We start from the raw sequence: 24,850 nt of genomic DNA, 5'->3' as shown, positions 1-24,850 counted from the left end.
CTGGAGGCAAGGGCTAACGGCTGCAGCCCTGCCTCCCAGCACGTCTATCAGACGCGCATCGCCGCCTCTCCCCCGCCCCTCTCAGTGAAGGAAGACTGAGAGGGGCGGGGGAGAGGTGGAGATACGCGCTGACAGACGCGCGTGGGGCAGGGCTGCGGCGGTTAGCCCTGCCCCAATGCGGAAGCGCTCCCACGCATTACGGAGGGGATTTGGGGGGACAGGGACCCCCGTTAAGCCGCGGGATATCGGCGTTTTAGCAGGGGCACACGTGCCCTTGCTATATATGAGGTCTGAAGCGAGATCTATTCTCGCTTCAGACTCTCTTTAATAGGCTGCCACTGATTAGAGATAATGAAACATTCAATCAACTTTGCAAATTATTTAAATATAAAATAAAACCCTAGGATACTTCGGGGAAAAAAAAAAAGGTCATTTTTAGAAGTTGGAGGATAGATCTAATTGTTTCTCTCATCAGTTTATTTTCAACTCGGGTTCACTTTAAAGAACAAGTGACACAAGCTAACCTAGACATAAAAAACACATAAGTAGATAAATACTAGTTCTACTTACATAACACATACATAATTGTACTGTCCACGTTACGATTCCTGTGAATTTTATAAAAGGACAAGCAGAGAATCCTATTCTAGGCAGTTTCCATCTTTGTTACCGTAGATCTCCTGACATTTTCACCCTCACTTTTTTTTTCTCCTCTTGCTAATTGTGTATTCATTACCCGCCCTCTTCCCAGAGTCTTCAGACACTCCCACTGAGGTCTATACTAGGAAGTACACTGTATTATGTCATTAGAAGGAGGGGGATCTAAATGGAAGAGGAGGAATATATTACAGGTAAAAAGACCCACAGCATGCAACTGTTTGGCAATGACAATTAAAGGGCCAGTGCTCCTCAAGTATGTGATAACTACAAACAATACCAGCAGAAAAAAAAAAAGTTTTGAACGCAGGATTCGCATCTTTATCACTTAATACACTCAGACCAGTTGCTGTTGAAATTTGATTTTTATGGTGACAATCCCGCTGTAAGCTCCACTTTAATCTGTATTACCTGGCAACACCCCAGCAGAGCCAGATGCAGGAGAAGAATGATCGTCGTCATCATCATCATCGTAGCTGCGTTTGTGGCGGCAGGGAGCGTAGGAGGTGGACGGGGACTCTCTGTTCTGACAGAAGCTTTTGTACATGTGAACTCAATAAGGAAGAATAAAAGTGAGCATGATTAATCCAGATAATCACATTTGTAAATTTTAAGCAGAGTAATGCTGGGAATACACTGTACGTTTTCCGTGCTCGATTTTGCGCCTGACTCTTATCTTCCATTCGTTTTCCTCATCTTTTCCCATTGTTCCCTATGTGAAATCGAGCGCGGAATCAATCGGGCGGGAGATCGGACATGTCGGAAATTATCAATCGAGCCATCTTAATGGCTCAGAAACGTACCGTGTATTCCCAGCATTACACCTGAGCAAGTAATAGTTTTCCCTAGTTATACTATCCTTATGTAACAGAGGCCACAAAATCACAAGTGTGCAATGCAGGAGGTGACGTCTGACAGCTCCAGGGCGGAGCTTCTTTGCCAAAGTCATACATAACAGAGATCAGCATCAAAGTAAAGGGATTGATTAAAAATGTGCATGCTAAAGCCTAAGTAAATCCAAAATATAACAAGACAAATTCTAACAGCAATCAGGTTGATAAATAGGGAAGGTCATGCTTAGGAGAACAAATGGAGAAGCAGGTGATCAGTTTGACCAGCTGATAAGATTTGAAAGGTTCTATTTGCTGTGATGAATTCCTGGTTTAACACACGATCATGGCTAGCAAATCAGAGCCTTAAAGCAGATCCGAGATGAAAAACTATCTATAACAAGTAACTTGTCTATCTTATTTAAAGTTTAGTTTACACAGCAAATCTAGCTGCAAACAGCTTCAACAGAATAGGATTATTTCTTCCTGTGATACAATGACAGCAGCCATGTTGTTTGTAAACATTACACACAGGCAAGCTTATCTGCATCTTCAGCACTCAGCCTGTGAAAACCTAATTCTCCCTTCTCCCTCCTCCCTTTCTGCCTATGAAAACTCTGGCTATTAATACTTCCCCCTCCTCCTGCCCAGACTGAGCTCCAATGAGCCCTTGCTACTGCCTGAAAATGCCACGGCTCTCTGAAAAGCTGTGGGTGAGGCTTTTTAGTTTATAGGGAATTAGCATATTAAAACAAAAAATGTATTTGGCTTTAGGAATGCCCTGTAAACAATAGGAAAGGAACATAATTATGCGATGAGTAAAAGAAGTTCATCTCGGATAAATACTAGTTCTACTTGCATAACAGATTTATTGCACTGTCCACGTTATGATTCCTGTGAATTTTATAAAGGACAAGCAGAGAATCCTATTCTAGGAAGTTTCCATCTGTTACTTTTGACCTCCTGACATTTCCTCCCACACTTTTTTCTCCCCTTTCTAATTGTGTATTCGTTATCCGCCGTGCTCCCAGAGTCTATAGACACTCCCACTGAGGTCTATACTAGGAAGTGCACCGTCTTATGTCATTAGGAGGGGGGAAATAAAGAGAGGAGGAGGAATATATTATAGATAAAAAAAAAACCAGCATGCAACTGTTTGGCAATGGCATTTAAAGGGCCAGTGCGCCTAAAGTATATGATAACTCCAAACCATAACAGCAGAAAAAGTTTTCAAAGTTTTGAATGCAGGATTAGCATCTTTCTCACTTAAAGGAAACCTAAACCGGAAAAAAAAAAAGTTTCACTTACCTGGGGCTTCCACCAGCCCCATGCAGCCATCCTGTGCCCTCGCAGTCACTCATGGCTCTTCCGGTGCCCCGCTGCCAGCTAGATTCGTTTTTGCCGACTAGGTGTCGGCTGGTTGCCATGCATACCTTTTTACGCATTCCCGCTGGTGCAGGAAGCTATCGCGGACATTAACACATACATTTTTACGTGTTACGGGTGCAATGCATAAAATTTTACACATTGCATCCGTAACGCGTAAAATGTACTTGTTGATGTCTGCAATAGCTTCCTGCGCCATCGGGAATGCGTAAAAAGGTACGCATGGCGGCTGGCCGACTCCCAGTCGGCAAAAACAAAATTAGCTGGCAGCTGGGGATCAGAGGAGCCATGAGTGACTGCGAGGGCACAGGATGGCTGCATGAGTCTGGTAGAAGCCCCAGGTAAGTGAAATTCTTTTTCCGGTTTAGGTTTCCTTTAAAGGGATACTGTAGGGGGGTCGGGGGAAAATGAGCTGAACTTACTCAGGGCTTCTAATGGTCCCCCGCAGACATCCTGTGTTGGCGCAGCCACTCACCGATGCTCCGGCCCCGCCTCCAGTTCACTTCTGGAATTTCTGACTTTAAAGTTAGAAAACCACTGCGCCTGCACGCCCGTGTCCTCGCTCCCGCTGATGTCACCAGGAGTGTACTGCGCAGACACAGACCATACTGGGCCTGCGCTGTGCGCTCTTGATGACATCAGCAGGATCGAGGACACGGCAATGCAGGCGCAGTGGTTTTTAGACTTTAAAGTCTGAAATTCCAGAAGTGAACCGGAGGCGGGGCCGGAGCATCGGTGAGTGGCTGCGCCAACACAGGATGTCTGTGGGGGACCGTTAGAATCCCCGGGTAAGTTCAACTCATTTTCCCCTGACCCCCCTACAGTATCCCTTTAATACACTCAGATCAGCTGCTGTTGAAATTTGATTTTTATGGTGACAATACCGCTTTAAAAAGTGTACCAGAGACAAACACTCATACATGCCTCCTCCAGCCCCCTTAGCATCATGCACTCCCATGACATCTTCCTCCACTTTCTCCTGGTCCTGTTAGAAGCCCCGTAAGTTTGGCCAGTCGGGGTCAGTCAGCAGATGCGTGGTGCAGCCCCGTGCTCCCCCACCCCCCAGTCTCGCTCCCGCAGCTGGATACGTTCTGCAGGTGCAGTGCGTACCCGGCCACAGGTGCACAGCGGGGCACGTGCACGAGGCCGGGCATGTGCCCCGACTCACCAAACTTACAGGGCTTCTACCAGGACCAAAAGGCAGCGGAGGAAACAGTCATGGGAGCAAATTATGTGGAGGGGGCTGGAGGAAGCCCCAAGTATGTATGAATGTTTTATAAGTGATCATCTCTGGTTTGCTTTAAAAAAAAATCTGCTGATAAAACTAATCACATGCTTCTCCACGAGTTCTCCTAAGCATTGTAATCCATATGGATAAGTAAACTTAAAGAGAACCCGAGGTGGGAATTACTAATACTATTGGGGCACAGAGGCTGGTTGCGCACACTAAGACCAGCCTCTGTTGCCCCATCATATGCCTCCATGTCCCCCCTGCTCGCCGCTATAGACCCCGCAGTGCTGGCGACACGCAGCGTGTCGCCAGCACAATGTTTACCTTAGCGCTGTCTGTCAGCGCCGCTCCCCCGCCTCCTCCGCATTGCCGCTACCCGCCTGCGTCACTTCCCTCCTATCAGCGGGAGGGAAGGGACACGGGCGGGTGCGCCGATGCGGAGGAGGCGGGGGAGCGGCGCTGACAGACAGCGCTAAGGTAAACATTGTGCTGGCGACACGCTGCGTGTCGCCAGCACTGCGGGGTCTATAGCGGCGAGCAGGGGGGACATGGAGGCATATGATGGGGCAACAGAGGCTGGTCTTAGTGTGCGCAACCAGCCTCTGTGCCCCAATAGTATTAGTAATTCCCACCTCGGGTTCTCTTTAAAGCTAGAAACAAATTGCTGGACAGAATACTCATTTTACAGTCCACCCAGAGCTGTGGCAAATGGACACTTGTAGCCTGCTTGCTATTAGCACACTACTCTGGGCCTGCAGGGATCACCTTAAAAGCAGCAGCCAATGAGACCTAAGCTTCATGTATAAGCTGCTGCGTGATTACTGAGGGAATTGCCTGTCATCTGTGACTTGCTTGTGCATGGCTGCAACGCTACAGTATCATCCAGACTGCACAGAAATGTGGACAGAGGAGCACACTTTCAGTACTGTACCTGCACTAACTGGTGAGACCTATGCTTCATGTATAAGCTGCTGCCTGATTACTGAGGGAATTGCCTGTCATCTGTGACTTGCTTGTGCATGGCTGCAACACTACAGTATCATCCAGACTGCACAGAAATGTGGACAGAGGAGCAAACTATCAGTACTGTACCTGCACTAACTGGTGAGACCTGAGCAAGCTGTTGTGTTATTATTGCATGCAAATCCCTGCTTATTGAACACTAGCTTAGTCACTGTCTGTGCTTGCTGAACTATTGAAAAGAAAAAATGATGCCCAATTATTGACTAAAGTAAGATACAGTACTATTGTATACTTTATGTGCTCAAGTATGACAATTTCTGATACAGCTAACTTCTGATATAGTGAACTACTTGGCCCGGTCCCTTGGAGTTTACTCTATTTAAAAAGAACCTAAGCTGATGAATTCAGGAAAAAAGAAAAAAAAAAAAAAAAAAAAAAAAAAAAAAAAAAAAAAACTTACCTAGGGCTTCTACCAGCCCCCTGCAGACGTCCTGTGCCCTTCCCCTCCTGTACCCATGACCGTCTTCTGGCCGGCGGGCCAACAGCCACTGCGCATGTGCGGCCATGCACATCCTCGATCAAGCTCCAGTCGACAAGAGCGTTCTGTGCATGCGCTGTAGATTTTTTTTCGTACTGTGCATGCGCAAGCTGCTCTCGTCCACAGGAGCGCAATCAGGAGATGAGCAGACAAGGGTCATGCAATCAAAAGCAAAATAGGGATCTGTGGGGAACCGGAGGATTGTTTTGCGACGGCGCGGGTGGCTGCAGGGGTCTGGTAGAAGTCCCAGGTAAGTTACACTTTTTATTCATCAGGACTTTTTATTCATCAGTTTAGGTTCTTTTTAAAGGGATACTGTAGGGGGATCGGGGGAAAATGAGCTGAACTTACCTGGGGCTTCTAATGGTCCCCCGCAGACATCCTGTGCCCACGCAGCCGCTCACCGATGCTCCGGCCCCGCCTCCGGTTCACTTCTGGAATTTCTGACTTTAAAGTCAGAAAACCACTGCTCCTGTGTTGCCGTGTCCTCGATCCCGCTGATGTCATCAAGAGAGCACAGCGCAGGCCCAGTATGGTCTGTGTCTGCGCAGTACACTCCTGGTGACATCAGCGGAAGCGAGGACATGGCAACGCAGGCGCAGTGGTTTTCTGACTTTAAAGTCAGAAATTCCAGAAGTGAACCGGAGGCGGGGCCGGAGCATCGGTGAGCGGCTGCGCCAACACAGGATGTCTGTGGGGGACCATTAGAAGCCCCGGGTAAGTTCAGCTCATTTTCCCCCGACCCCCCTACAGTATCCCTTTAAATGTATGCAGCTTATAGGAGAAAATGACAATGTGCTACACTGATGCACTCTAGAGAAGGATTAGCCAACCACCAATCTCCCTGAAGGTGAAGTGACATACAGAGAGATTCACTTTGTAAAGGATATTGCCTTCACCCAGATCTGCTCTCCCGGCACTGGCACACAGTAGAAGGTCTGTCGTTCTGCCGTGACCGTTTGGCTTGAGTGTACATCCACTTCCTGCTGAGGCTACAACACAATGACAAATATTAACACAGAACTCCACCCAAACACAAGGCAGATCACTAGATACAGGAGAAGTCTTCATGGATCAGTGGCTCCCAACCCTTCATGTGGAAACACACTGGTGAAACTCCAAATGCTTGTGGCCGCATCCTTAGTTATGAGGAGAAACCTTTAGGCCCCTTTTACACTTGCATTAGTTTCCCTGTTTTACTGCAGGGTAACGCAATGGCAAACAAGTGATAGGGCCTTTAACATGAACTGTGTGGCACCGGTAGTGTATGTCCCGTCACAATCCCAACACAACCTGCAGCATGGAATCGCAAGAACTGCGCTTAACCCTCCTGGTGGTACGCAGTTTCTGAAGCTGCGTCCGGAGGGATTTTTGGAATTAAAGTGGTTTATCCCTCAGATCGCCGCCGCAATACGTTACCTAACCACGATCCTGCGAGAGCCGCTGCCTCCCCAATGAGGATCAGTTGTCGCTATGGCGACAATCGGACATGGTGTGATCGACGTCATGCGCAATCCCAATCCCCCCCATAGCGAAGCCTGGAGCTGATTGGAGAGGCTGCGCCATTGCGGGATCGGGGAGGGGGTGGTACATATAAAGGCTGAGAATGGGGGCAATCAAAGAGCGGTGGGACTTGGGGGACAATGGTAGCTAGCGAAGTGCTAGCTACAAAGGCTAAAACAACTTTTAGTCAAAAAATCCTTCCCGGGCAGAAAAATCCTCTGCGGCGGCTACCCCGAATGTAGATCGGGGTTACTGCCAGGAGGGTTAAAGTGGTCTGAAAGTCAGTATTTCTACTTTGCTCTAAAACAGTGGTCCTCAATCTAAGGCCTGCGGGCCGAATGTGGCCCCTGAGGCTTTTTACCGGCCCCCCCTCACACAAAATGTATTATAGATGTGGTCAGCTACATCTTGAAATATTGGTGGTCAGCATATAGAATGAAACCAGAAAGCAGTAATTCGCTGGTTTCCAATCAAATTCCACATCAGGTGACACAGGTTGTCTTCTACATCATTTTATGTATACTCCGGCCCCCCAGCAGTCTGAAGTATGTTGACCCGACCCTCGACCCAAACGTTTGGGGACCCCTGCTCTAAAAGATTCCTCACAGCTTGAAAGCTAGTATCTCAGATTTTTTTTTTAGCAGAACATCACTGAAATGGTTAAACAGAGCACTTTGTCCTGCTATTCAGCTTCAAATCCGCATCCAAACTGTAGATAACAGCATCTTTGTTTACATCCCAATGTTGTTACAATGTGCTTAAACAATTTAACAAGTGAAAAGGACCTCTGTGCTTCAGACACACACACACTTCAGAAAAGCTCATTATGCTGGGTACACACGGTACGATTTTCCATGCGATTTTCCGATCCGGTTTTTCCCCGTATGATTCTGCACTCGATTCTCTTTTCTTTATTCGTTTTTCTTATCTTTTTCCATTCACTGCTATGAGAAATCGAGCGCAGAAACGATCGGGAGCAATATCGGACATGACAGATTTTATCAATCGGATCCATCTATCGCACGGAAATTCGTACCATGTGTATTAGAAGATGTTAATATATAATAAAAAGAAGTTTTAATAAAATGCAATGACAACTTTTAGGGCACGATAAACTACACTTTGGAAACTTGTAATTTGTACACAGACAATATTACATTACATTTTTATTGAATGTTATGCCGGAGTTTCAGACCACTTTAACGCACGGTGCTTGAGGTCATGAAAGTCTATGGCGACACAGTATGTGTAAATGACGAAATGTAAGTGACGAAGCTCGGAGTATTGTGGTGCTGCGCAATGCGTGGACTGACGGAAATCCAGGTGAAGTGCTTCCTGTCTAGCATGGAGTAGGTCACTGAGCGGTGGATGGCGCTATGCATAGGATCTTGTCGGCGTACTCAGTTGCAGGGTCATATCTTTGGCATTTGTGACAAGAGCATCACTCCGCAATGCCAAAAATAGGTGTAAAACTGGCCTAAAACATCATCAGTATTAAAGTGCATCTGATCATAGGCAAAGCTAACGAAGTGCAGAGGTATGCTCTTGCAAGATCCACAAACCTTACTTACCCCCCCCCCCCCCCGTTTCCCCCTAAATGTGCTTTGTTTAAAAGGAAATAAATATGGCAGCCCCCATATCCCTCTCACTTCAGGTGTTCGTTGAAAATACCAGCAAGCGCTGGATTTAATTGTCTTGAATATGGATTAAGCTAAATGCTCTCCATGGAGGTACTCACTGTACAATCTGCCACGTCCCGGTATTTGCCAAGATGAAGGGCCTGCAAAAATGAGGTTAGTTAGTGAGCAGGTTTCACGGTGGTGTCGCAGAACACACAATCGGCAGAATATTGCCAGCACAATACACAAACATACAGGAGTTCAGGGTGGCGGCTACAACTCACCCGGTTATTGTTGCTGTGGTCCACAGTCTCATAGACACCCATGTAGTACTCCGGGTCAAACATGTCCTGCACCATGCAGCGGAAGTGCACCAGGCTGTTGGGTTTAAAGTCATGCAACGGCACATCGTTCAGACTCGGGACCTGCAAATGCAAAAATGTGTTATTGTGCCTGAAATACACAAAACAAATGTTCCCTCTATTTTCTGCAAGGGGGAATATCTATGCACTGGAAAACAGCCGATATTGGGGTCCTGTGAATCTTATTAAACAGACAATGAGGTCGATTCATAATGCACTATCGCATGCGGTAATGCTGAAAACCGCTGACTTTACCGAGCACTTAGCAAAATGTCAATTCATAAAAAGTTACCGCATGAAAAGCTGACATTCCTGAGCAGTGAGGTAAATTACCGGCTTGTGCGGTAAACCCCTCCAACACGTCAGTAAATGTCAATTCATAAAGATTAGAGCAGGTGACAATGGCATGGAGAATACCACCTGCTTTGAAGAGGTCATAAGGGAGCGATAAGAGCAAAGTTAATGGAGACAGATCTCCCAGGCAGCAGGGGCGAGAGCGGAACGAACCAGGCTTCCCCTGAATACCCAGGCTGTGTTTTTAACCTCTTGGGTACCGGTTTTCAGATGTGTATTTCACATCAGAAAGCCTGCATTTGTAAAATTTCTTGAAGTTCTTCTAAGCTGTGGCAATTAATCAGATTGGTTACCAAGACTAAAGACCGATTCAGCGCAGATTCAGGGCAAGCAGAGGCAGTATAAAAAAAAGGGAAGTTGGGGATACCTCTTTTATTGTAGTGCTGTTTAGTTCGGTAAAACACAGCATTTCTACCGCACCTGTGAAGATTTTTATGAATTCACACAGAAGTCTAAAATACCAAATGTGGTATTTTCCCGAGGAGTTTTTTTTACCGCAAAGCCTTTTATGAATTGACCCCAAAGTATTGGGACACACTACCTTTTAAGCATTAGACTACTATCTCTGTGTTTTATGTACACCAGAGATGTTTTAAAAAAACGGACCTGAACTCAGAACTTCCTCTTTGCTGTAAGACTCAGTGCACACTTAGCAGTAACGATAGCGTTGTGGAAAATGCTGCGTTTTTGCCGCTAATGAAAGTCTATGAGCCGCAGGAAAACACGCATATAAAAAACGCATATGAACTTTCTATGTGCGAGTTTTAAAAACCGCTGATTTTATTGCATAGTGTGCAAAAACGCATGTAAAAACGCACATAATAAAACTCAATGGAAACATGCTTTTCATGCATGATGCTTTTTCATGCGTTTTTATAAAAAAAAAAAAAATTGTTTTGTGATCTATCTTCGCTTCCTGTTGTCTTCCTGTTAATTTGCATAAAGCGCAAATGTAAAACGCATTAACGCATATGCAAACCACAAACTCATTAAAACGCACGCAAAATGCATCTGCTGTAAAAAATTAAAAAAACCTACTGATGCACCAAAAACGCAGTATAAACGCAGAGAAAACACATACACCATAAAACGCAACCTTTCATGTTATGTATGTGTGCACCTACCCTAAACGATAAGCAACAGCACAACAACCTTTACATTTCTCTGTTACAGTTGATAAAAAATTTGCAATAAATCTGCAGTGTTCCTACTTGCTGCTTTCATGGAAGCAGACATATTGTTATCATCCTGTGCTTTCAAATGAGCTCATCTTCCATGGCAGTCAGCTGACACAGGAGAGATCATTTTACAACTTGCGATTAGACAGAGATGAGGGGGAAATAGTCTAAGTCAGGGGTAGGGAACCTACGGCTCGGGAGCCAGATGTGGCTCTTTTGATGGCTACATCTGGCTTACATACAAATCAGTAGGGGTTGATTCACTGAACTACACTGCTCAAGCAGTGCAGCTTAGTGTGGCAGCACAAATAACATTTTCAAAGTAGGCACGCTACTGCTGTTGCGTGCACAACTAACTTACTTGCGATAGCTGAAAACGAACGGCTGCTCCAATTGTCCCACTCTGGACCCTGTCAGGTCCAGTGGCTTTGTAGGACGAGTTCCCCGCAGTTTGATTGGCCCGATAGGCTCTCTGTCACTTGACAGGCAGCCTATTGGACCAAAGTGCAGGTATCCTATCCTACAACATGAATCAACCCCCAAGTGAGCTAGCTAATTATACAATTCTCCTGTCTGGCTCTCAGGGAAATTGCTGATGTTGCTGAAACCCAAGAGAAGCTGAAGACGTGTCTGACACTTCCGCTGCCCGGCGGATCAACTGTATACACATCACTAACCATGGCAACAGAGACGTGAGCCCTACTGTCTTAGTTTGAAACATTGTATGGCTCTCATGGAATTACATTTTAAAATATGAAGCGTTTATGGCTCTCTCAGTCAAAAAGGTTCCTGACCCTTGGTCTAAGTTCTCAAATACATACAGCAGTGTTCTCCCCAGGCTCTTTTAGGCGGGTGCTCCACCCGGCTAGTTTTGGTGAGCACCTGCCTGTTATCAGCTCACCTCCTCCTATGCTGTAAGCAGAGTTGTGCAGAGAAGCGCCGTCCCTGCATTCTCTCATCACGCCCCACCCGGCTACTTTTTCATGCCACCCGGCTGGAAAAAAATTCTGGGGAGAGAACTGTACAGGGTGCATTTCTCTAGGTTTTCCTTCTGTCCTTTGCAAGAGTTCAGGTCAACTTTAAAGGTGCGTACACGGCTACACGCGCACTACCGCCGGCAACGACGGGTCCGCTGGACCCTCCCGCTGGGCGGACGTTCAGCAGTCAGTAGCACATGTGTACGCCCTGTCGGCGGAGTGATGAGGCTGTTTCTGAACAATCCGCTCAGCAAACAGTCCGCCGACAGCGCATATAGCTGTTAAATATAAATCAAAACTAGTGCTTGGTAAGAGTACATGGGCCACACGCAATTAACTTTTTCTCCTAAGTTTTCTCTTAGGAGATAATTTTTCATCTTCTACTTTAAATAGCTTTTTAGCGGTTTGCAATTGAAAAAGTACCAAAAAGAGCACTAAAAAAATTATTTTGAGTATTTTCTTGCTTGCTGGTTGTTTAAAGGGCATTTTATTGGCAAGTTTATAAATATCACCCAGGAGAAAACGTTAATTGTATATTGGCTTATGTAGAGGGTGCAGACAGGAAACATCCATCGGCCCCAGGCAATCTGTGTGTACATATAAGGCCTCCTGCACGCTACATGGTCAGCACAGTGGCGTAGTGGTTAGCACTCTCGCCTTGCAGCGCTGGTTCCCCGGTTCGAATCCTAGCCAGGTCAACATCTGCAAGGAGTTTGTATGTTCTCCCCCTGTGTGTGGGTTTCCTCCGGGCACTCCGGTTTCCTCCCACATCCCAAAAACATACACACAAGTTAATTGGCTTCCCCCTAAATTGGCCCTAGACTACAATATATACACGATATAGACCTATGACTATGGTAGGGACTAGATTGTGTGCCCCTCCAAGGGACAGTTAACTTTCCTGGCGGTATGGACGAGCTCAGCTCGTCCATTGCCGTCGAGGCTGATATCTCTGGCCCTGCTACGCCGATTTACACCAAATAAAGTGCGCCACACGCAGTTAGCACTTTGCTAGCTGCGTGTGGTCTTCGATCGCCGCCGCTTAGCGGCGATCCACCGCGTGCAGCGGCGGAAGAGGCCCCCGCCAGAGCCCTGCGCTGCCTGAACCAAACACTTTCGGGCAGCGCAAGGGGCTGGATCAGAGGCTGCTGACGTCCATGACGCCATCCCGATCGTCGCCATGGCGACGGGGTAAGCCTAACAAGAAATCCCACTCAGCGGGATTTCTTGTTACTTGTGATCGCCGAAAGCCCTCTAGTGGGCATTTATGCTGCCAACTTTCAGTTGGCAGCATGTAAAAAAAAATAAAAAAAAAAAAAATGTGGAAAAAAACCCTGCCGCCGCGACCCTGGCAATTTAAATAGAACGCCAGGGTGGTTAATAACAAGACTATATATACTCTGTACAGCGCTGCGGAAGAGGTTGGCGCCATATAAATACTAAATAATAATAATTCCAATTTTTAATCGATTTTCACATGCGATTTCCGATTTTTAAATCGGTACTGCATGCTGTGTTTTTTCTGCGTTTTTCTTTTGATAGCATCCAGGGAAAAAAATTGGAACCGCAAATCACAATTGCAGTGTGTGCAGGGAGCCTAAGAGTGATGTGCAGGTACTCTGCAGGACTCCGGAGAATGAGTGGAGTCTTCCTCTATTACACATTCTTCATGCACAATCTGAACATGGATCAGGCCCTAGGCAATGTAACTGTGGGTACATGTAAGAATGATGTGCAGGTGCTCTGCAGGGGAATAAGGAGATTCTTTTACCATTACACATTCGTGATGTACAATCTGAACCAGGTTTATGGGTGATAGACAACACCTCTGTGTTCAATGTGCACAACATTCTCAGCGGAGTCACTACTGTGGTGAATAAAATGGCATACCGTGCCACTGATGACGCATAGCGATTGCGCCATCAGTAGATGTGACATTCTCGCTTAAAAATGACAAGCAAATATCTTTTCTCTCTCTGCTCTTTATGGCCCATACTCACTGGCAACTTTTCTTCACTTTCGCTAGCACACGGGAGCGTGTGCGCGACAGTTCGGCGATAGCTCGTCGCCACGTCCCTCCGCGTACACACGCGGAAGAGGGATCAGCGGTGCGACGGAAGCTGTCGCTGACGTTCCTCCTCCCCCGCCGGAAGCTCCGTGTTCTCTATAGAGGTTGCTGTCGCTAGTCCGCATACTCACGCGGACTAGCAACAGTTGCAGCTGCTACTGTCGCCAGGCGATTGACCGCACCAATCGCCCGGCGACAGCAGCGACGAGCGACGGTTCAGGGTGCGCACCCGTGTTGCACCTCATACTCACGGGCGACCTGTCGCCGCAACACGCGTGCGCCGTGTGTTGCGGCGACAATTGTAGCCCGTGAGTATGGGCCATAAAAAGCAGAGCTCAGTAACTTCCCCCACTCCTGTGAGGTCAGAAAGGAATTGCACATGTGGCCGACCCCCTAGGCAGAGCCATTTGGTGCACAGCTCATTCCCCCAAAGGAACTAGCTCCAACCAGTAAGATAAGAGATTCCCTCCAAAATCATACAATCAAACAAAGAGAACTTTTATATATTTGTAATTCAAAATAGCCTTGTCGCAGAAAGACAAAAACTCATTTTCTGATACCTAGAAATCAGTTCTATCATCCACCTGAACTACAATTTTCTAACTGTCAGGAATCCGTAGGAAAACCACTTTATCCGGCCTGCGTAGAGTGAATGCGATAGAATAGGCATGTATAGCCTCGTTTGATACAGGGTCGCAGGCCGCTTATGAATATAGCCTCGGATTTGCGATGCACCAATCTGGGGCGGAGTCGCACAGAGAATTCATAAATGTTACATTTTTTGCTCTGAGTCTGGGGGGTGGCAACCTGCTGATTAGGAGGTAACCCCGCCTTAAACACACCTACTTTCCAGGTAGTGACAGCCCAAAACTCAGGTCCTATAAAAGTGGGGCGGGACCAAACCCGCCCAGTTCTCCAAATTTCATCGACCAGGAAAGTCCATGATTGCATTCAAGGAGAACCGACGCATGCTGTGTTCAAGGACTCTTAACATTAATGCATACTTTTAAACTGGACACTGTTTCTTCATTCTCCAAATGGACTGCTCAGCCATAACTAAGTAAGAACTTTCTGATTTTATTCCTTTTTATTTTTAAGCTCTGTGTGTATATGTTAATTAGTGTATATAACTGTATGTAATGCATTTTTGTTATTAAACGTTTAGCGGTTATGACCTGTTGCTGAACATACACAATCGTAACTTCTCCTGAAATCGCTACCCTGTGGTTAATAGAAGTATACATTTATAACCCGTACGCGAGAACCCGGCCCAGATATAAAGATCTGACCCAGGTTCCTGCATACTACAAAGGGTTAATAGAGCGTTCTCGAAGTCCTAGTATAATTACAGTAGCGGGCTGTGTAACCCGCTTAGTGGCAGATCTTTGAATTGTATGTGTGTGGTGAATCCGTTGGCGTCTGAACGCTCCCTCCACGAGTCAGTTCATCAAATTGTGAAGTCGGGTTACCCTTCGTGATGAGCAGAATGACCGTGTGAGAGGATTTCTGACGCTGATCGATTGACCCCATCCACAGACCGGCCTTGCGGTCTGTGACAACTACAGCTCTGCGGGTAGTGCATATGTAGAGTATACTACTACTGTACTACGTAAATGAATTTGTAGTCACCAACCGCAAATTTAACCCATTAGCAGCTTCAATAGAGGTATCTTGTTTGAGGTAAGTGCACTGCTTTTAAACTCAGTCAGCAGAACTTGTGCTGTAAATTCTTGAAATGCTTTGATCTCTCTCTACTAGCAGAAAATATACAAACAAAGCAGAAGTCTTATTTATTTAGTTATTGTATTTATAAAGCACCAACATATTACGCAGCGTTGTATTAGTTAAAGTGAACCTCCTGACTAAAAATCGACTCAGCAGCACTGAAAAGGCCTGGTGTTTCTTTAACAGTTTCACAGCATCAGAACTTTGTTTCTCTTATACAAGCCTCATTTTTAGCTGCACAGAAGAAAACTGCCCGGGCAGTTTTCCCCTTATGCTGTGCAAAGCATGATGGGATTTCTGAGGTGGTTGCTATTCTGTTTTGGTGCAATTTTTTTTTTTTACATTTTGAATTGGACATTTGAAGCCTAGTGTGTGCAGCTGGGAGGAGTTATCAGGACACAGGACAGTTGGAACCGTGTCTCCTGCTCCCTGTCACCTCCTTTCAACCAAAAAGATGGCTGCCCCCATGACAAAGATGGCAGCCCCCATGAATCACAATCATTTGCCTGTTCTTTTAAAACCGGGTGGGTAAAAGATTATATTACCTATCTATTCTAATTAACATAACTAATGTAACGTAATAACAGTATGTTTGTTTAGGCTGAAGTTCCCCTAAGGTTACAGACAATATTTAGGGGTGACATACAGCAATATGACAATACAGGAATACAAGAAAACCAGATCACACAGCACAGTATAAGTACCAGGTAATGCTTAGTCAGTCACTGGATGGGAGCATGGAGATTAGGCAAGTTAGGTTCACTCAAATGCATAGTATGGGTGCACAATAATGGAAGTGCATTATCAAATAGGGCACAAGTGTTATTGTCTAACACTGACCCCTAGTGATAAGTGACCATATATACACAATACAGCAGTACTAATTAGAAGCAGGGAAATGTAACAAATAAGATTTTTTTTTAAAAATGTGCTCAAATAAATTGGCCTGGAGCACTTGCAAGTCTCTAAATAAATTGGCTGCTAAAGGGTTAAATCCTTTAAAGGGGTTCTTCCGCGAATGAGGAAAAAAAATCAAAATGGTTTATGCATAATCTATTAAAAATCCTTCTAAAATAGTGTGAAAAGTTTTTTAAAAAAATGAATGGTTTCACCAATACAACATGTAATGTATACAGTGACGGCTGAGGTGACTGTGAGGCTAATCCATTTGTTAGGGGTGGTTTTTTTGTTACTGTCATTTCACAAGCTGCTCCCTACCTAGTTTTCATTGCTGTAATGCAGGGCTATGATGAAGTGCTGTGCAATGGCAGTTACAGCTGAATAACGGCTGTGCTGCTCTGTAGTTTCTGCTTGTACTTCCTTACAGAGCTGACCCCCCTCCCCCCCCTCTCTGTACTGTACTGTACTGAACTGTAGCTCAGGCAGCTAACTTGCCGTGCAATGGATAGGAAGTCCTCTGCACAGACGCTGAAGTCTGGTTGCCCGGCAACGAGGTAAACACGTGATTTGCTCCGAAGAGCTGCCCGACCTCTGCCTACAGGGAGAGGCGGGGGGAGGGGGGTCAGCTCTGTGAGGAAGTACAAGCAGAAACTACAGAGCAGCACAGCCGTTATTTTAATAGCTGTAACTGCCATTGCACAGCACTTCATCATAGCCCTGCATTACAGCAATGAAAACTAGGTAGGGAGCAGCTTATGAAGTGAAAGTAACAAAAAAAACACCCCTAACAAATGGATTAGCCTCACAGTCCCGTCAGCCGTCACTGTATACATTACATGTTGTATTGGTGAAACCATTCATTTTTTTGAAAAAAATTTCACACTATTTTAGAAGGATTTTTAATAGAACATGCATAAACCATTTTGATTTTTTTTCCTCATTCGCGGAAGAACCCCTTTAACATATCAAATTAATTGATTTCATGAGCAAAAGGAGTGCATATATTTGCATACAAAATTTGCATAAACCTGCATCAATGCAGATTTATTTGCATCTCATTGACCAACCCTAAAAGTGACAATTACACATCAGGCTTTAGTCTAAAAGCAGAGATGTCACTTATTACAATCAAAATCAGATAAGTACTGTACACCTGATTTTTAAAATACGGTCACTGCTTTATTGCAGCAGCACAAGTAACTATTTTTTGATTGATTTATTTTTGTGGACAAAGCATTGCTTTTACTGTATATACAAGTTATATATGATGACTTAACTGAGAAATAGAACATTTTATCATATTTTCTCTTTTAATTACAGTTTGACCACTTACTGCACCAGTTGCAGTATAACCATGACCTGGGAAACTTCACTTGAAGTCCCAGGGCCATAAATATTTGACTTGAGCGGCGGACGGCTCCCGTGCTTGTACTCGTCACTGCACGTTAGCGGGGAGATAAATGAATGGGAACGCAGTCCTCGTGTGAATGATCGTCGGCATCAATGAGATGCCTGCGTCATTGTATCTATTGGAGTAACACAACAACGCATTACTTCCTATTCATGTACTTACGTATGCAAATAGGAAATCATGCATAAGGACATCTTGTGGCCAAATAGTAAAATTACACCTAAATACATTTTATTTAAAGGGAACCTTAAAGAGGAACTCCAGCCTAAACAAACATACTGTCATTAAGTTACGTTAATTAAAATAGATAGGTAATATAATCTCTTGCCCACCCTGTTTTAAAAGAACAGGCAAATGTTTGATTTCATGATGGCAGCCATCTTTTTGGTTGAAAGGAGGTGACAGGGAGCATGAGACAGTTCCAACTGTCCTGTGTCCTGAGCACCTCTCCCAGTTGCTAGGCAACGTGAACAACAACATAGGAAATCCCATCATGCTCTACACAGCATCAGGGAAAAAAAGCCCGGGCTTTTTTTCTTTGATGGGTGGAGCTTAGCTAAAAATGCAGCTAAAAATGATGCTTTGGTAAGAAAAACAAAGTTCTGATGCTGTGAAACTGTTAAACACCAAGCCTTTTCAGTTCTGCTGAGTAGATTTTTAGTCCGGAGGTACACTTTAACTGTGGAATGGAAAATAAGTTTCACTTACCTGGGGCTTTCCCAAGCCCCCTGCAGCCGTCCTGTGCCCTCGCAGCTCTTCAAGTGTCATCCAGTCCCCCGCTGTGGCTTAGTTTAGTTTTCGCCGACTGCCAGTCGGCACCCGGCAACGCGTCCTATTGTTCGCCTTCCCCGCTGTGAAGTGCGTCATGTGCATGATGTGCTTCATAGCGGGGAAGGCGAATAGGACATTCCACAGTTAAGGTTCCCTTTAATAAAAGATACCCACGGATTTAAAATTAACCCCTTCCCTTCCACACACTCCCATGGTACTCATTTTTTTTTTATGCAAAAAAAAAAATAAGACAGTTAACTTAGGGACTGAACTTTTTTTTTAATATGTCAAGAGGGTATATTACCATTTTTTAATTTATGGGCTTGTAATTGGTGATGGATGCAAAACTGAAAAGATTTCCAAATAAAAATACTGGCACCATACATTGTACTAGGGAAAGATTTTAAAACGTTGCAATAACCGCGACAAATGGGCAAATAAAATGTGTGGGTTTTATCCACAGTAAAATGTTTTATTTTAAAACTATAATGGCCGAAAACTGAGAAAGAATGAATTGTTTTTCTTATTATTCCCAATAAAACGCATTTACAATAAAATCATTCTTGGCATAATGTACGTCCCAAAGAAAGCTTAAATGGTGGCGAAAAAAAACAACAAGATATAGATCATTTTGTTGCGATTAGTGATTAAGGTTATTGGCGAAAGAAAGGGAGGAGCGTTGACTGGTGAAAATTGCTCTGGTCCTAAAGAGGAAAACCCCTCAGTGGTCAAGTGATTACATTTATTAGGAGTCCGTGCATTTTTTTTCCTGACAGGTACCCAAAATTGCTCCGACTGACTCCACAGCCCTGATAAAAAATACAATAACACCTCACCCTGAGCATTACATTTCAGATAATACAGTATACATTAAATGCAATCGCACAGCACTCAGTCTGACCATGCATATCATATAGATACCTCAACCATCCAGAACATCATATATATCAAATCAATCACTCCTCCCCCCCCCCCCCCCCAGTATTTTACACTACTCAAAAAATAAATAAAAGGGAACACTTAAACCCCACAATGTAACTCCAAGTCAATCACACTTCTGTGAAATCGAACTGTCCACTTAGGTAGCAACGCTGATTAATATTCCATTTCAAATGCTGTTGTGCAATGCAATAGACAACAGGTGGAAATTACAGTGGTTTGCAAGAGTATTCGGCCCCCTTGAAGTTTTCCACATTTTGTCACATTACTGCCACAAACATGAATCAATTTTATTGGAATTACACGTGAAAGACCAATACAAAGTGGTGTACATGTGAGAAGTGGATCGAAAATCATACATCATTCCAATCATTTAAAAAAAAAAAAAAAAAAACAACTGCAAAGTGGGGTGTGCATAATTATTCAGCCCCCTGAGTTAATACTTTGTAGAACCACCTTTTGCTGCAATTACAGCTGCCAGTCTCTACCAGCTTTGCACATCTAGAGACTGAAATCCTAGCCCATTCTTCTTTGCAAAACAGCTCCAGCTCAGTCAGATTAGATGGACAGCTTTTGTGAACAGCAGTTTTCGGATCTTGCCACAGATTCTCAATTGGATTTAGATCTGGACTTTGACTGGGCCATTCTAACACAAATATATGTTTTGTTTTAAACCATTCCATTGTTGCCCTGGCTTTATGTTTAGGGTCATTGTCCTGCTGGAAGGTGAACCTCCACCCCAGTCTCAAGTCTTTTGCAGTCTCCAAGATTGCCCTGTATTTGGCTCTATCCATCTCCCCATCAACTCTGACCAGCTTCCCTGTCCCTGCTAAAGAGATGCACCCCCCCTCCCCCCGAGCATGCTGCTGCCACTACCATATTTGACAGTGGGGATGGTGTGTTCAGAGTGATGTGCAGAGTTAGTTTTCTGCCACACAGAGTTTTGCATTTTGGCCAAAAATTTCTATTTTGGTCTCATCTGACCTGAGCACCTTCTACCACATGTTTGCTGTGTTCCCCACATGGCTTGTGACAAACTGCAATCGAGACTTCTTATGCTTTTCTTCTTGCCACTCTTCTATAAAGGCCAACTTTGTACAGTGCATGACTAATAGTTGTCCTATGGACAGAGTCTCCCACCTGAGCTGTAGATCTCTGCAGCTTCTCCAGAGTCACCATGGGCCTCTTGACTGCATTTCTGATCAGCGCTCTCCTTGTCCGGCCTGTGAGTTTAGGTGGACAGCCTTGTCTTGGTACGTTTACAGTTGTGCCATCCTCCTTCCATTTCTGAATGATCGCTTCAACAGTGCTCCGTGGGATGTTCAAGGCTTTGGAAATCTTTTTGTAGCCTAACCCTGCTTTAAATTTCTCCATAACTTTATCCCTGACATGTCTGGTGTGTTCTTTGGACTTCATGGTGTTGCTGCTCCCAATATTCTCTGAGGCCGTCACAGAGCAGCTGTATTTGTACTGACATTAGATTACACACAGGTGCACTCTATTTAGCCATTAGCACTCATCAGGCAATGTCTATGGGCAACTGATTGCACACAGACCAAAGGGGGCTGAATAATTATGCACGCCCCACTTTGCAGTAATTTTTTTTCTAAATGTTTGGAATCATGTATGAATTTCCTTTTCACTTCTCATGTGTACACCACTTTGTATAAGGCCTTTCATGTGGAATTCCAATAAAATTGATTTATGTGGCAGTAATATAAGAATATGTGAAAAACTTTAAGGGGGCCGAATACTTTTGCAAACCACTGTATAGGCAATTAGCAAGACATCCCCAATAAAGGAGTGGTTCTGGCTGATGTGTTGGTCACTTTTGAATGCTAGCAGTGCTTTCACTCTAATGGTAGCTTGAGACCGAGTTTACAACCCACACAAGTGGCTCAGGTAATGCAGCTCATCCAGGATGACACATCAATGTGAGCTGTGACAAGAAGGTTGGCTGTGTCTGTCAGTGTAGTGTCCAGAGCATGGAGGTGCTACCAGGAGACAGGCCAGTGTATCAGATGTGGAGGAGGCCATAGGAGGTCAACAACCCAGCAGAAGGACCACTACCTCCGCCTTTGCGCAAGGAGGAACAGGAAGAGCACTGCCAGAGCCCTGCAAAATGACCTCCAGTGGGCCACCAATGTGTAGGTGTCTTCTCAACCGGTCAGAAACCGACTCCATAAGGGTGGAATGAGGACCGGATATTCACAGGTGGGGGTTGTGCTTACAGACCAACATGGTGCAGGACGTTTGGCAATTGCCATAGAACCCCAAGATTGGCAAATTCACCACTGGCGCCCTGATCTCTTCTCAGAGGAAAGCAGGTTCACACTGAGCACATGTGACAGCCGTAAAAGAAGGTTGGAGAAGATGTGGAGAATGTTCTGCTGCCTGCGACATCCTCCAGTTTGGCAGTGGGTCAACAATGGTGTGGGGTGGCATCTCTTTAGGGGTTCCGCACAGCCTTCCATGTTCTCGCCAGAGGTAACCTGACTGCCATTAGGTACCGAGATGAGAGCCTCAGACCCCTTGTAAGACCATATGCAGGTGCATTTGGCCCTGGGTTCCTCCTAAGGCAAGACGATGCTAGACCTTATGTGGCTGGAGTGTGTTAGCAGTTCCTGCAAGACGAAGGCATTGACACTATGGACTAGCCCGCCCGTTCCCCAGACCTAAATCCAACTGAGCACATCAGGGTCATCATGTCGTGCTTCATCCATCAGCATCACATTACACCACAGACTGTCCAGTAGTTTGTGAATGCGTGTGTTTTATTTTCAGTGGATGGTACACATCAATACAGTTCATGTGGAACAAAGATAAAACATACCGTGTTGTTGGAGGCTGTGAGCTGGTGGTGGGTGCTGGGCACAGAATAGCCTTACAGCCGTTTCGCGCTGTCAATGCACTTCTACGGAGGCTGTACTATGTGGATGGGCTGGCCGGGTAAAAATACCGTTTTGTGCGGCGTACTTCCGCCTCATGGGGCCGCCCCTCATGTTCCCTGCAAGCCTATTGCGTGCCGAGATGCCTAATGCGCTCTAGCACTGGCTCAGGAGGGAAATGACACCTCTGAATTACGGATCTCTACGCAGACCAAACTATATTAGGTGGCTGCATTGCCATTGCAATATACGCTACCCGCAATCGTATTGGCGCCATCATGTGGCCAATAACTAAACTGCTGCCTACTGTGTGATACATTAAAAAACAGTGAGTGCAGAAATGTAAACCTAAAAAAATCATTATTAAAATTTAGATTGTTACTACAAAATATTGCTAATGAATATTTAAGAGGCAAAGGTAAAGTAATAACCTATGCCTAGACGAAAAAGTGAAAAGCGGCCCCATGAGGCGGAAGTACGCCGCACAAAACGGTATTTTTACCCGGCCAGCCCATCCACATAGTACAGCCTCCATAGAAGTGCATTGACAGCGCGAAACGGCCGTAAGGCTATTCTGTGCCCAGCACCCACCACCAGCTCACAGCCTCCAATCTTTGTTCCACATGAACTGTATTGATGTGTACCATCCACTGAAAAGAAAGCAATTGCCAGCAGTGCCGACTTTTGCATCTTCCTACCAACTTTAAATTTTGAGTAGGACTCAAAATCCAGACCTCCAGGGGTTGATAAATTTGATTTCCATTAATAATTTTGGTGTGATTTCGTTGTCGGCACTTTCAACTATGTACAGAATATTTAATTCACGCAGATCTAAGATGTCTTTTTTTGTGTTACTTTTATTTTTTTTTGAGCAGTGTACTTCCTTTATAATAAAACATCACACCTACCCCAGCCACAGTATTAAGCTGGGTACACACGGTACAATTTTCAATCAGATTGACAGATCTATTAGATAATTTCCAACCGGTCTGATCAGATCGATTTTGGGAACTTAACGCAAAATCGATCGGAAACAACTTGGACATCTACACACAATTCAATTTCTAATCAGATCACCAGTCGATTTAATGGAAAATTGTACCATGTGTATGAGGCATTATACTTCATTTCAGGGCTGTGTAGTCGGTACAAAAATCTTCCGACTCTTCAGTTAATGAAATCACCGACACCAACTATTTAAAATTGCTCCGCCTCTTCCACTCCGACTCCTCAGTCTAATACTTACCAGGGCTGTGGAGTCGGTATAAAAATCATCCGACTCCTCAGTTTATTGAAATCACCGACTCCAACTCCAGGTACCCAAAATTGCTCCCACTCCACAGCCCAGCTTCCTTTATAATTTATCAACCCCCCCCCAAAAATTTTTTTTCTAAAGAATATAATAATGGTGGGGGTGATACAGCACCCTATGGAAAAAGACACAGGAGACAGAAACCGGGAGCCCAGTAGCGCAATATGTTAAAAACCACAATATAAGTAAGTAAATGAAAGCACTACTCACAAAGGAAGGTTGCTGGGGGCAACCAACCACGGAAAGCATGTGGAGACAGTAAACCCAACTCCACTCGGGGTGGTCCTAGCCAGGACCGGAAGGATGGTCGCTCTCTTAATAGAAAAAAGGTTGAGACAACCACTGTGGGGACCCCACTGGTGGTATGTCACCTCCCCTCGAACAGATTCTGTTCGGGGTATACTTAGCACAACGGAGGAAAGAGGCGCCCTAGTGTGATAAAAGCATTTAAAAACAGCTTAAAATAGTAAGTATTATGAGGTGTCTTACCTCAATGACGAAATCTCTGTAATTTATTACAAACGATTTTTATTCGCACAGGCAACGCGTTTCACGGGTCACAGCCCGCTTCATCAGGCCAATAGCAGTGCCCAATAAAAGAAATCCTTTAGCAGAGGCTCCCGTTGTTCTAAAGAATATAAATCATGACAACTCAGCTACAATTAAATAGACTTCTTGCCACTCACCCAGCAGGACTGATTGTTCTGAAGCTTCTCCTGGAAATAACAGGTCACCTTCTTTTCCCAGCCTGGATCAGCTTTGCCCTCCTCTATAAAGAGAGATTAGATAATGGATGTACCGTATATACTCACAAGCAAGCCGACCCGCATGCAAGCCGACCCCCAACTTTTACCTAACAAAACATGAAAAAATGATTCACCCTCATGCAAGCCGAAGCCCTGGGAGCAGGAGCAATGAATGGCCACACAATGCAATAGAAAAGGTGACCACCGCTCGGTCTCTAAAGTGCAAAAAATAGGCAGGTCCATAACAAAATGTAAGTGCAAGTTGCATACAATAACCACAGTGAGCAATGCAGTAGCAGAAGGCCGCCGCCGACTACCTGTGTGAGGGCCCCGAGCGTCCAAGCCACTATTATGCCGCAGCCACCCTGGAGGAGATAGGGTCTGACACGTCTGTCGCCGGCCGACTGCCGGCTTCCTGCCTTCCTCAGAGAACATCAGCTGATTGGGGCCGAAGGGGAGCGGGCAGCCAAGAGATCAGGTGCGGAGGGCTGA

The 24,850-nt window shown here is 45.1% G+C and overlaps 1 protein-coding gene across 2 annotated transcripts in view; it reads right to left on the bottom strand.

Moving 5' to 3' along the window:
* Nucleotides 1–24,850, bottom strand: part of MCMBP (minichromosome maintenance complex binding protein) — a 95,781-nt gene that overhangs the window by 60,401 nt on the left and 10,530 nt on the right. For both annotated transcript variants that reach the window (XM_068257858.1, XM_068257859.1), the window contains exons 2-6: nt 24,299–24,381; nt 9,012–9,152; nt 8,847–8,888; nt 6,496–6,597; nt 1,069–1,204 (exon numbers count right to left, since the gene is read on the bottom strand). In XM_068257858.1, coding sequence (XP_068113959.1) covers nt 1,069–1,204; nt 6,496–6,597; nt 8,847–8,888; nt 9,012–9,152; nt 24,299–24,381 — 504 coding nt within the window. The remainder of the gene's footprint in view (nt 1–1,068; nt 1,205–6,495; nt 6,598–8,846; nt 8,889–9,011; nt 9,153–24,298; nt 24,382–24,850) is intronic.

The sequence above is a fragment of the Hyperolius riggenbachi genome, chromosome 10 (genome assembly GCF_040937935.1).
Source record: "Hyperolius riggenbachi isolate aHypRig1 chromosome 10, aHypRig1.pri, whole genome shotgun sequence".
NCBI classification, from domain to species: domain Eukaryota; kingdom Metazoa; phylum Chordata; class Amphibia; order Anura; family Hyperoliidae; genus Hyperolius; species Hyperolius riggenbachi.
Note: the sequence above shows the minus strand (reverse complement) of the source record. Positions and strands in the feature narration are given on the sequence as shown.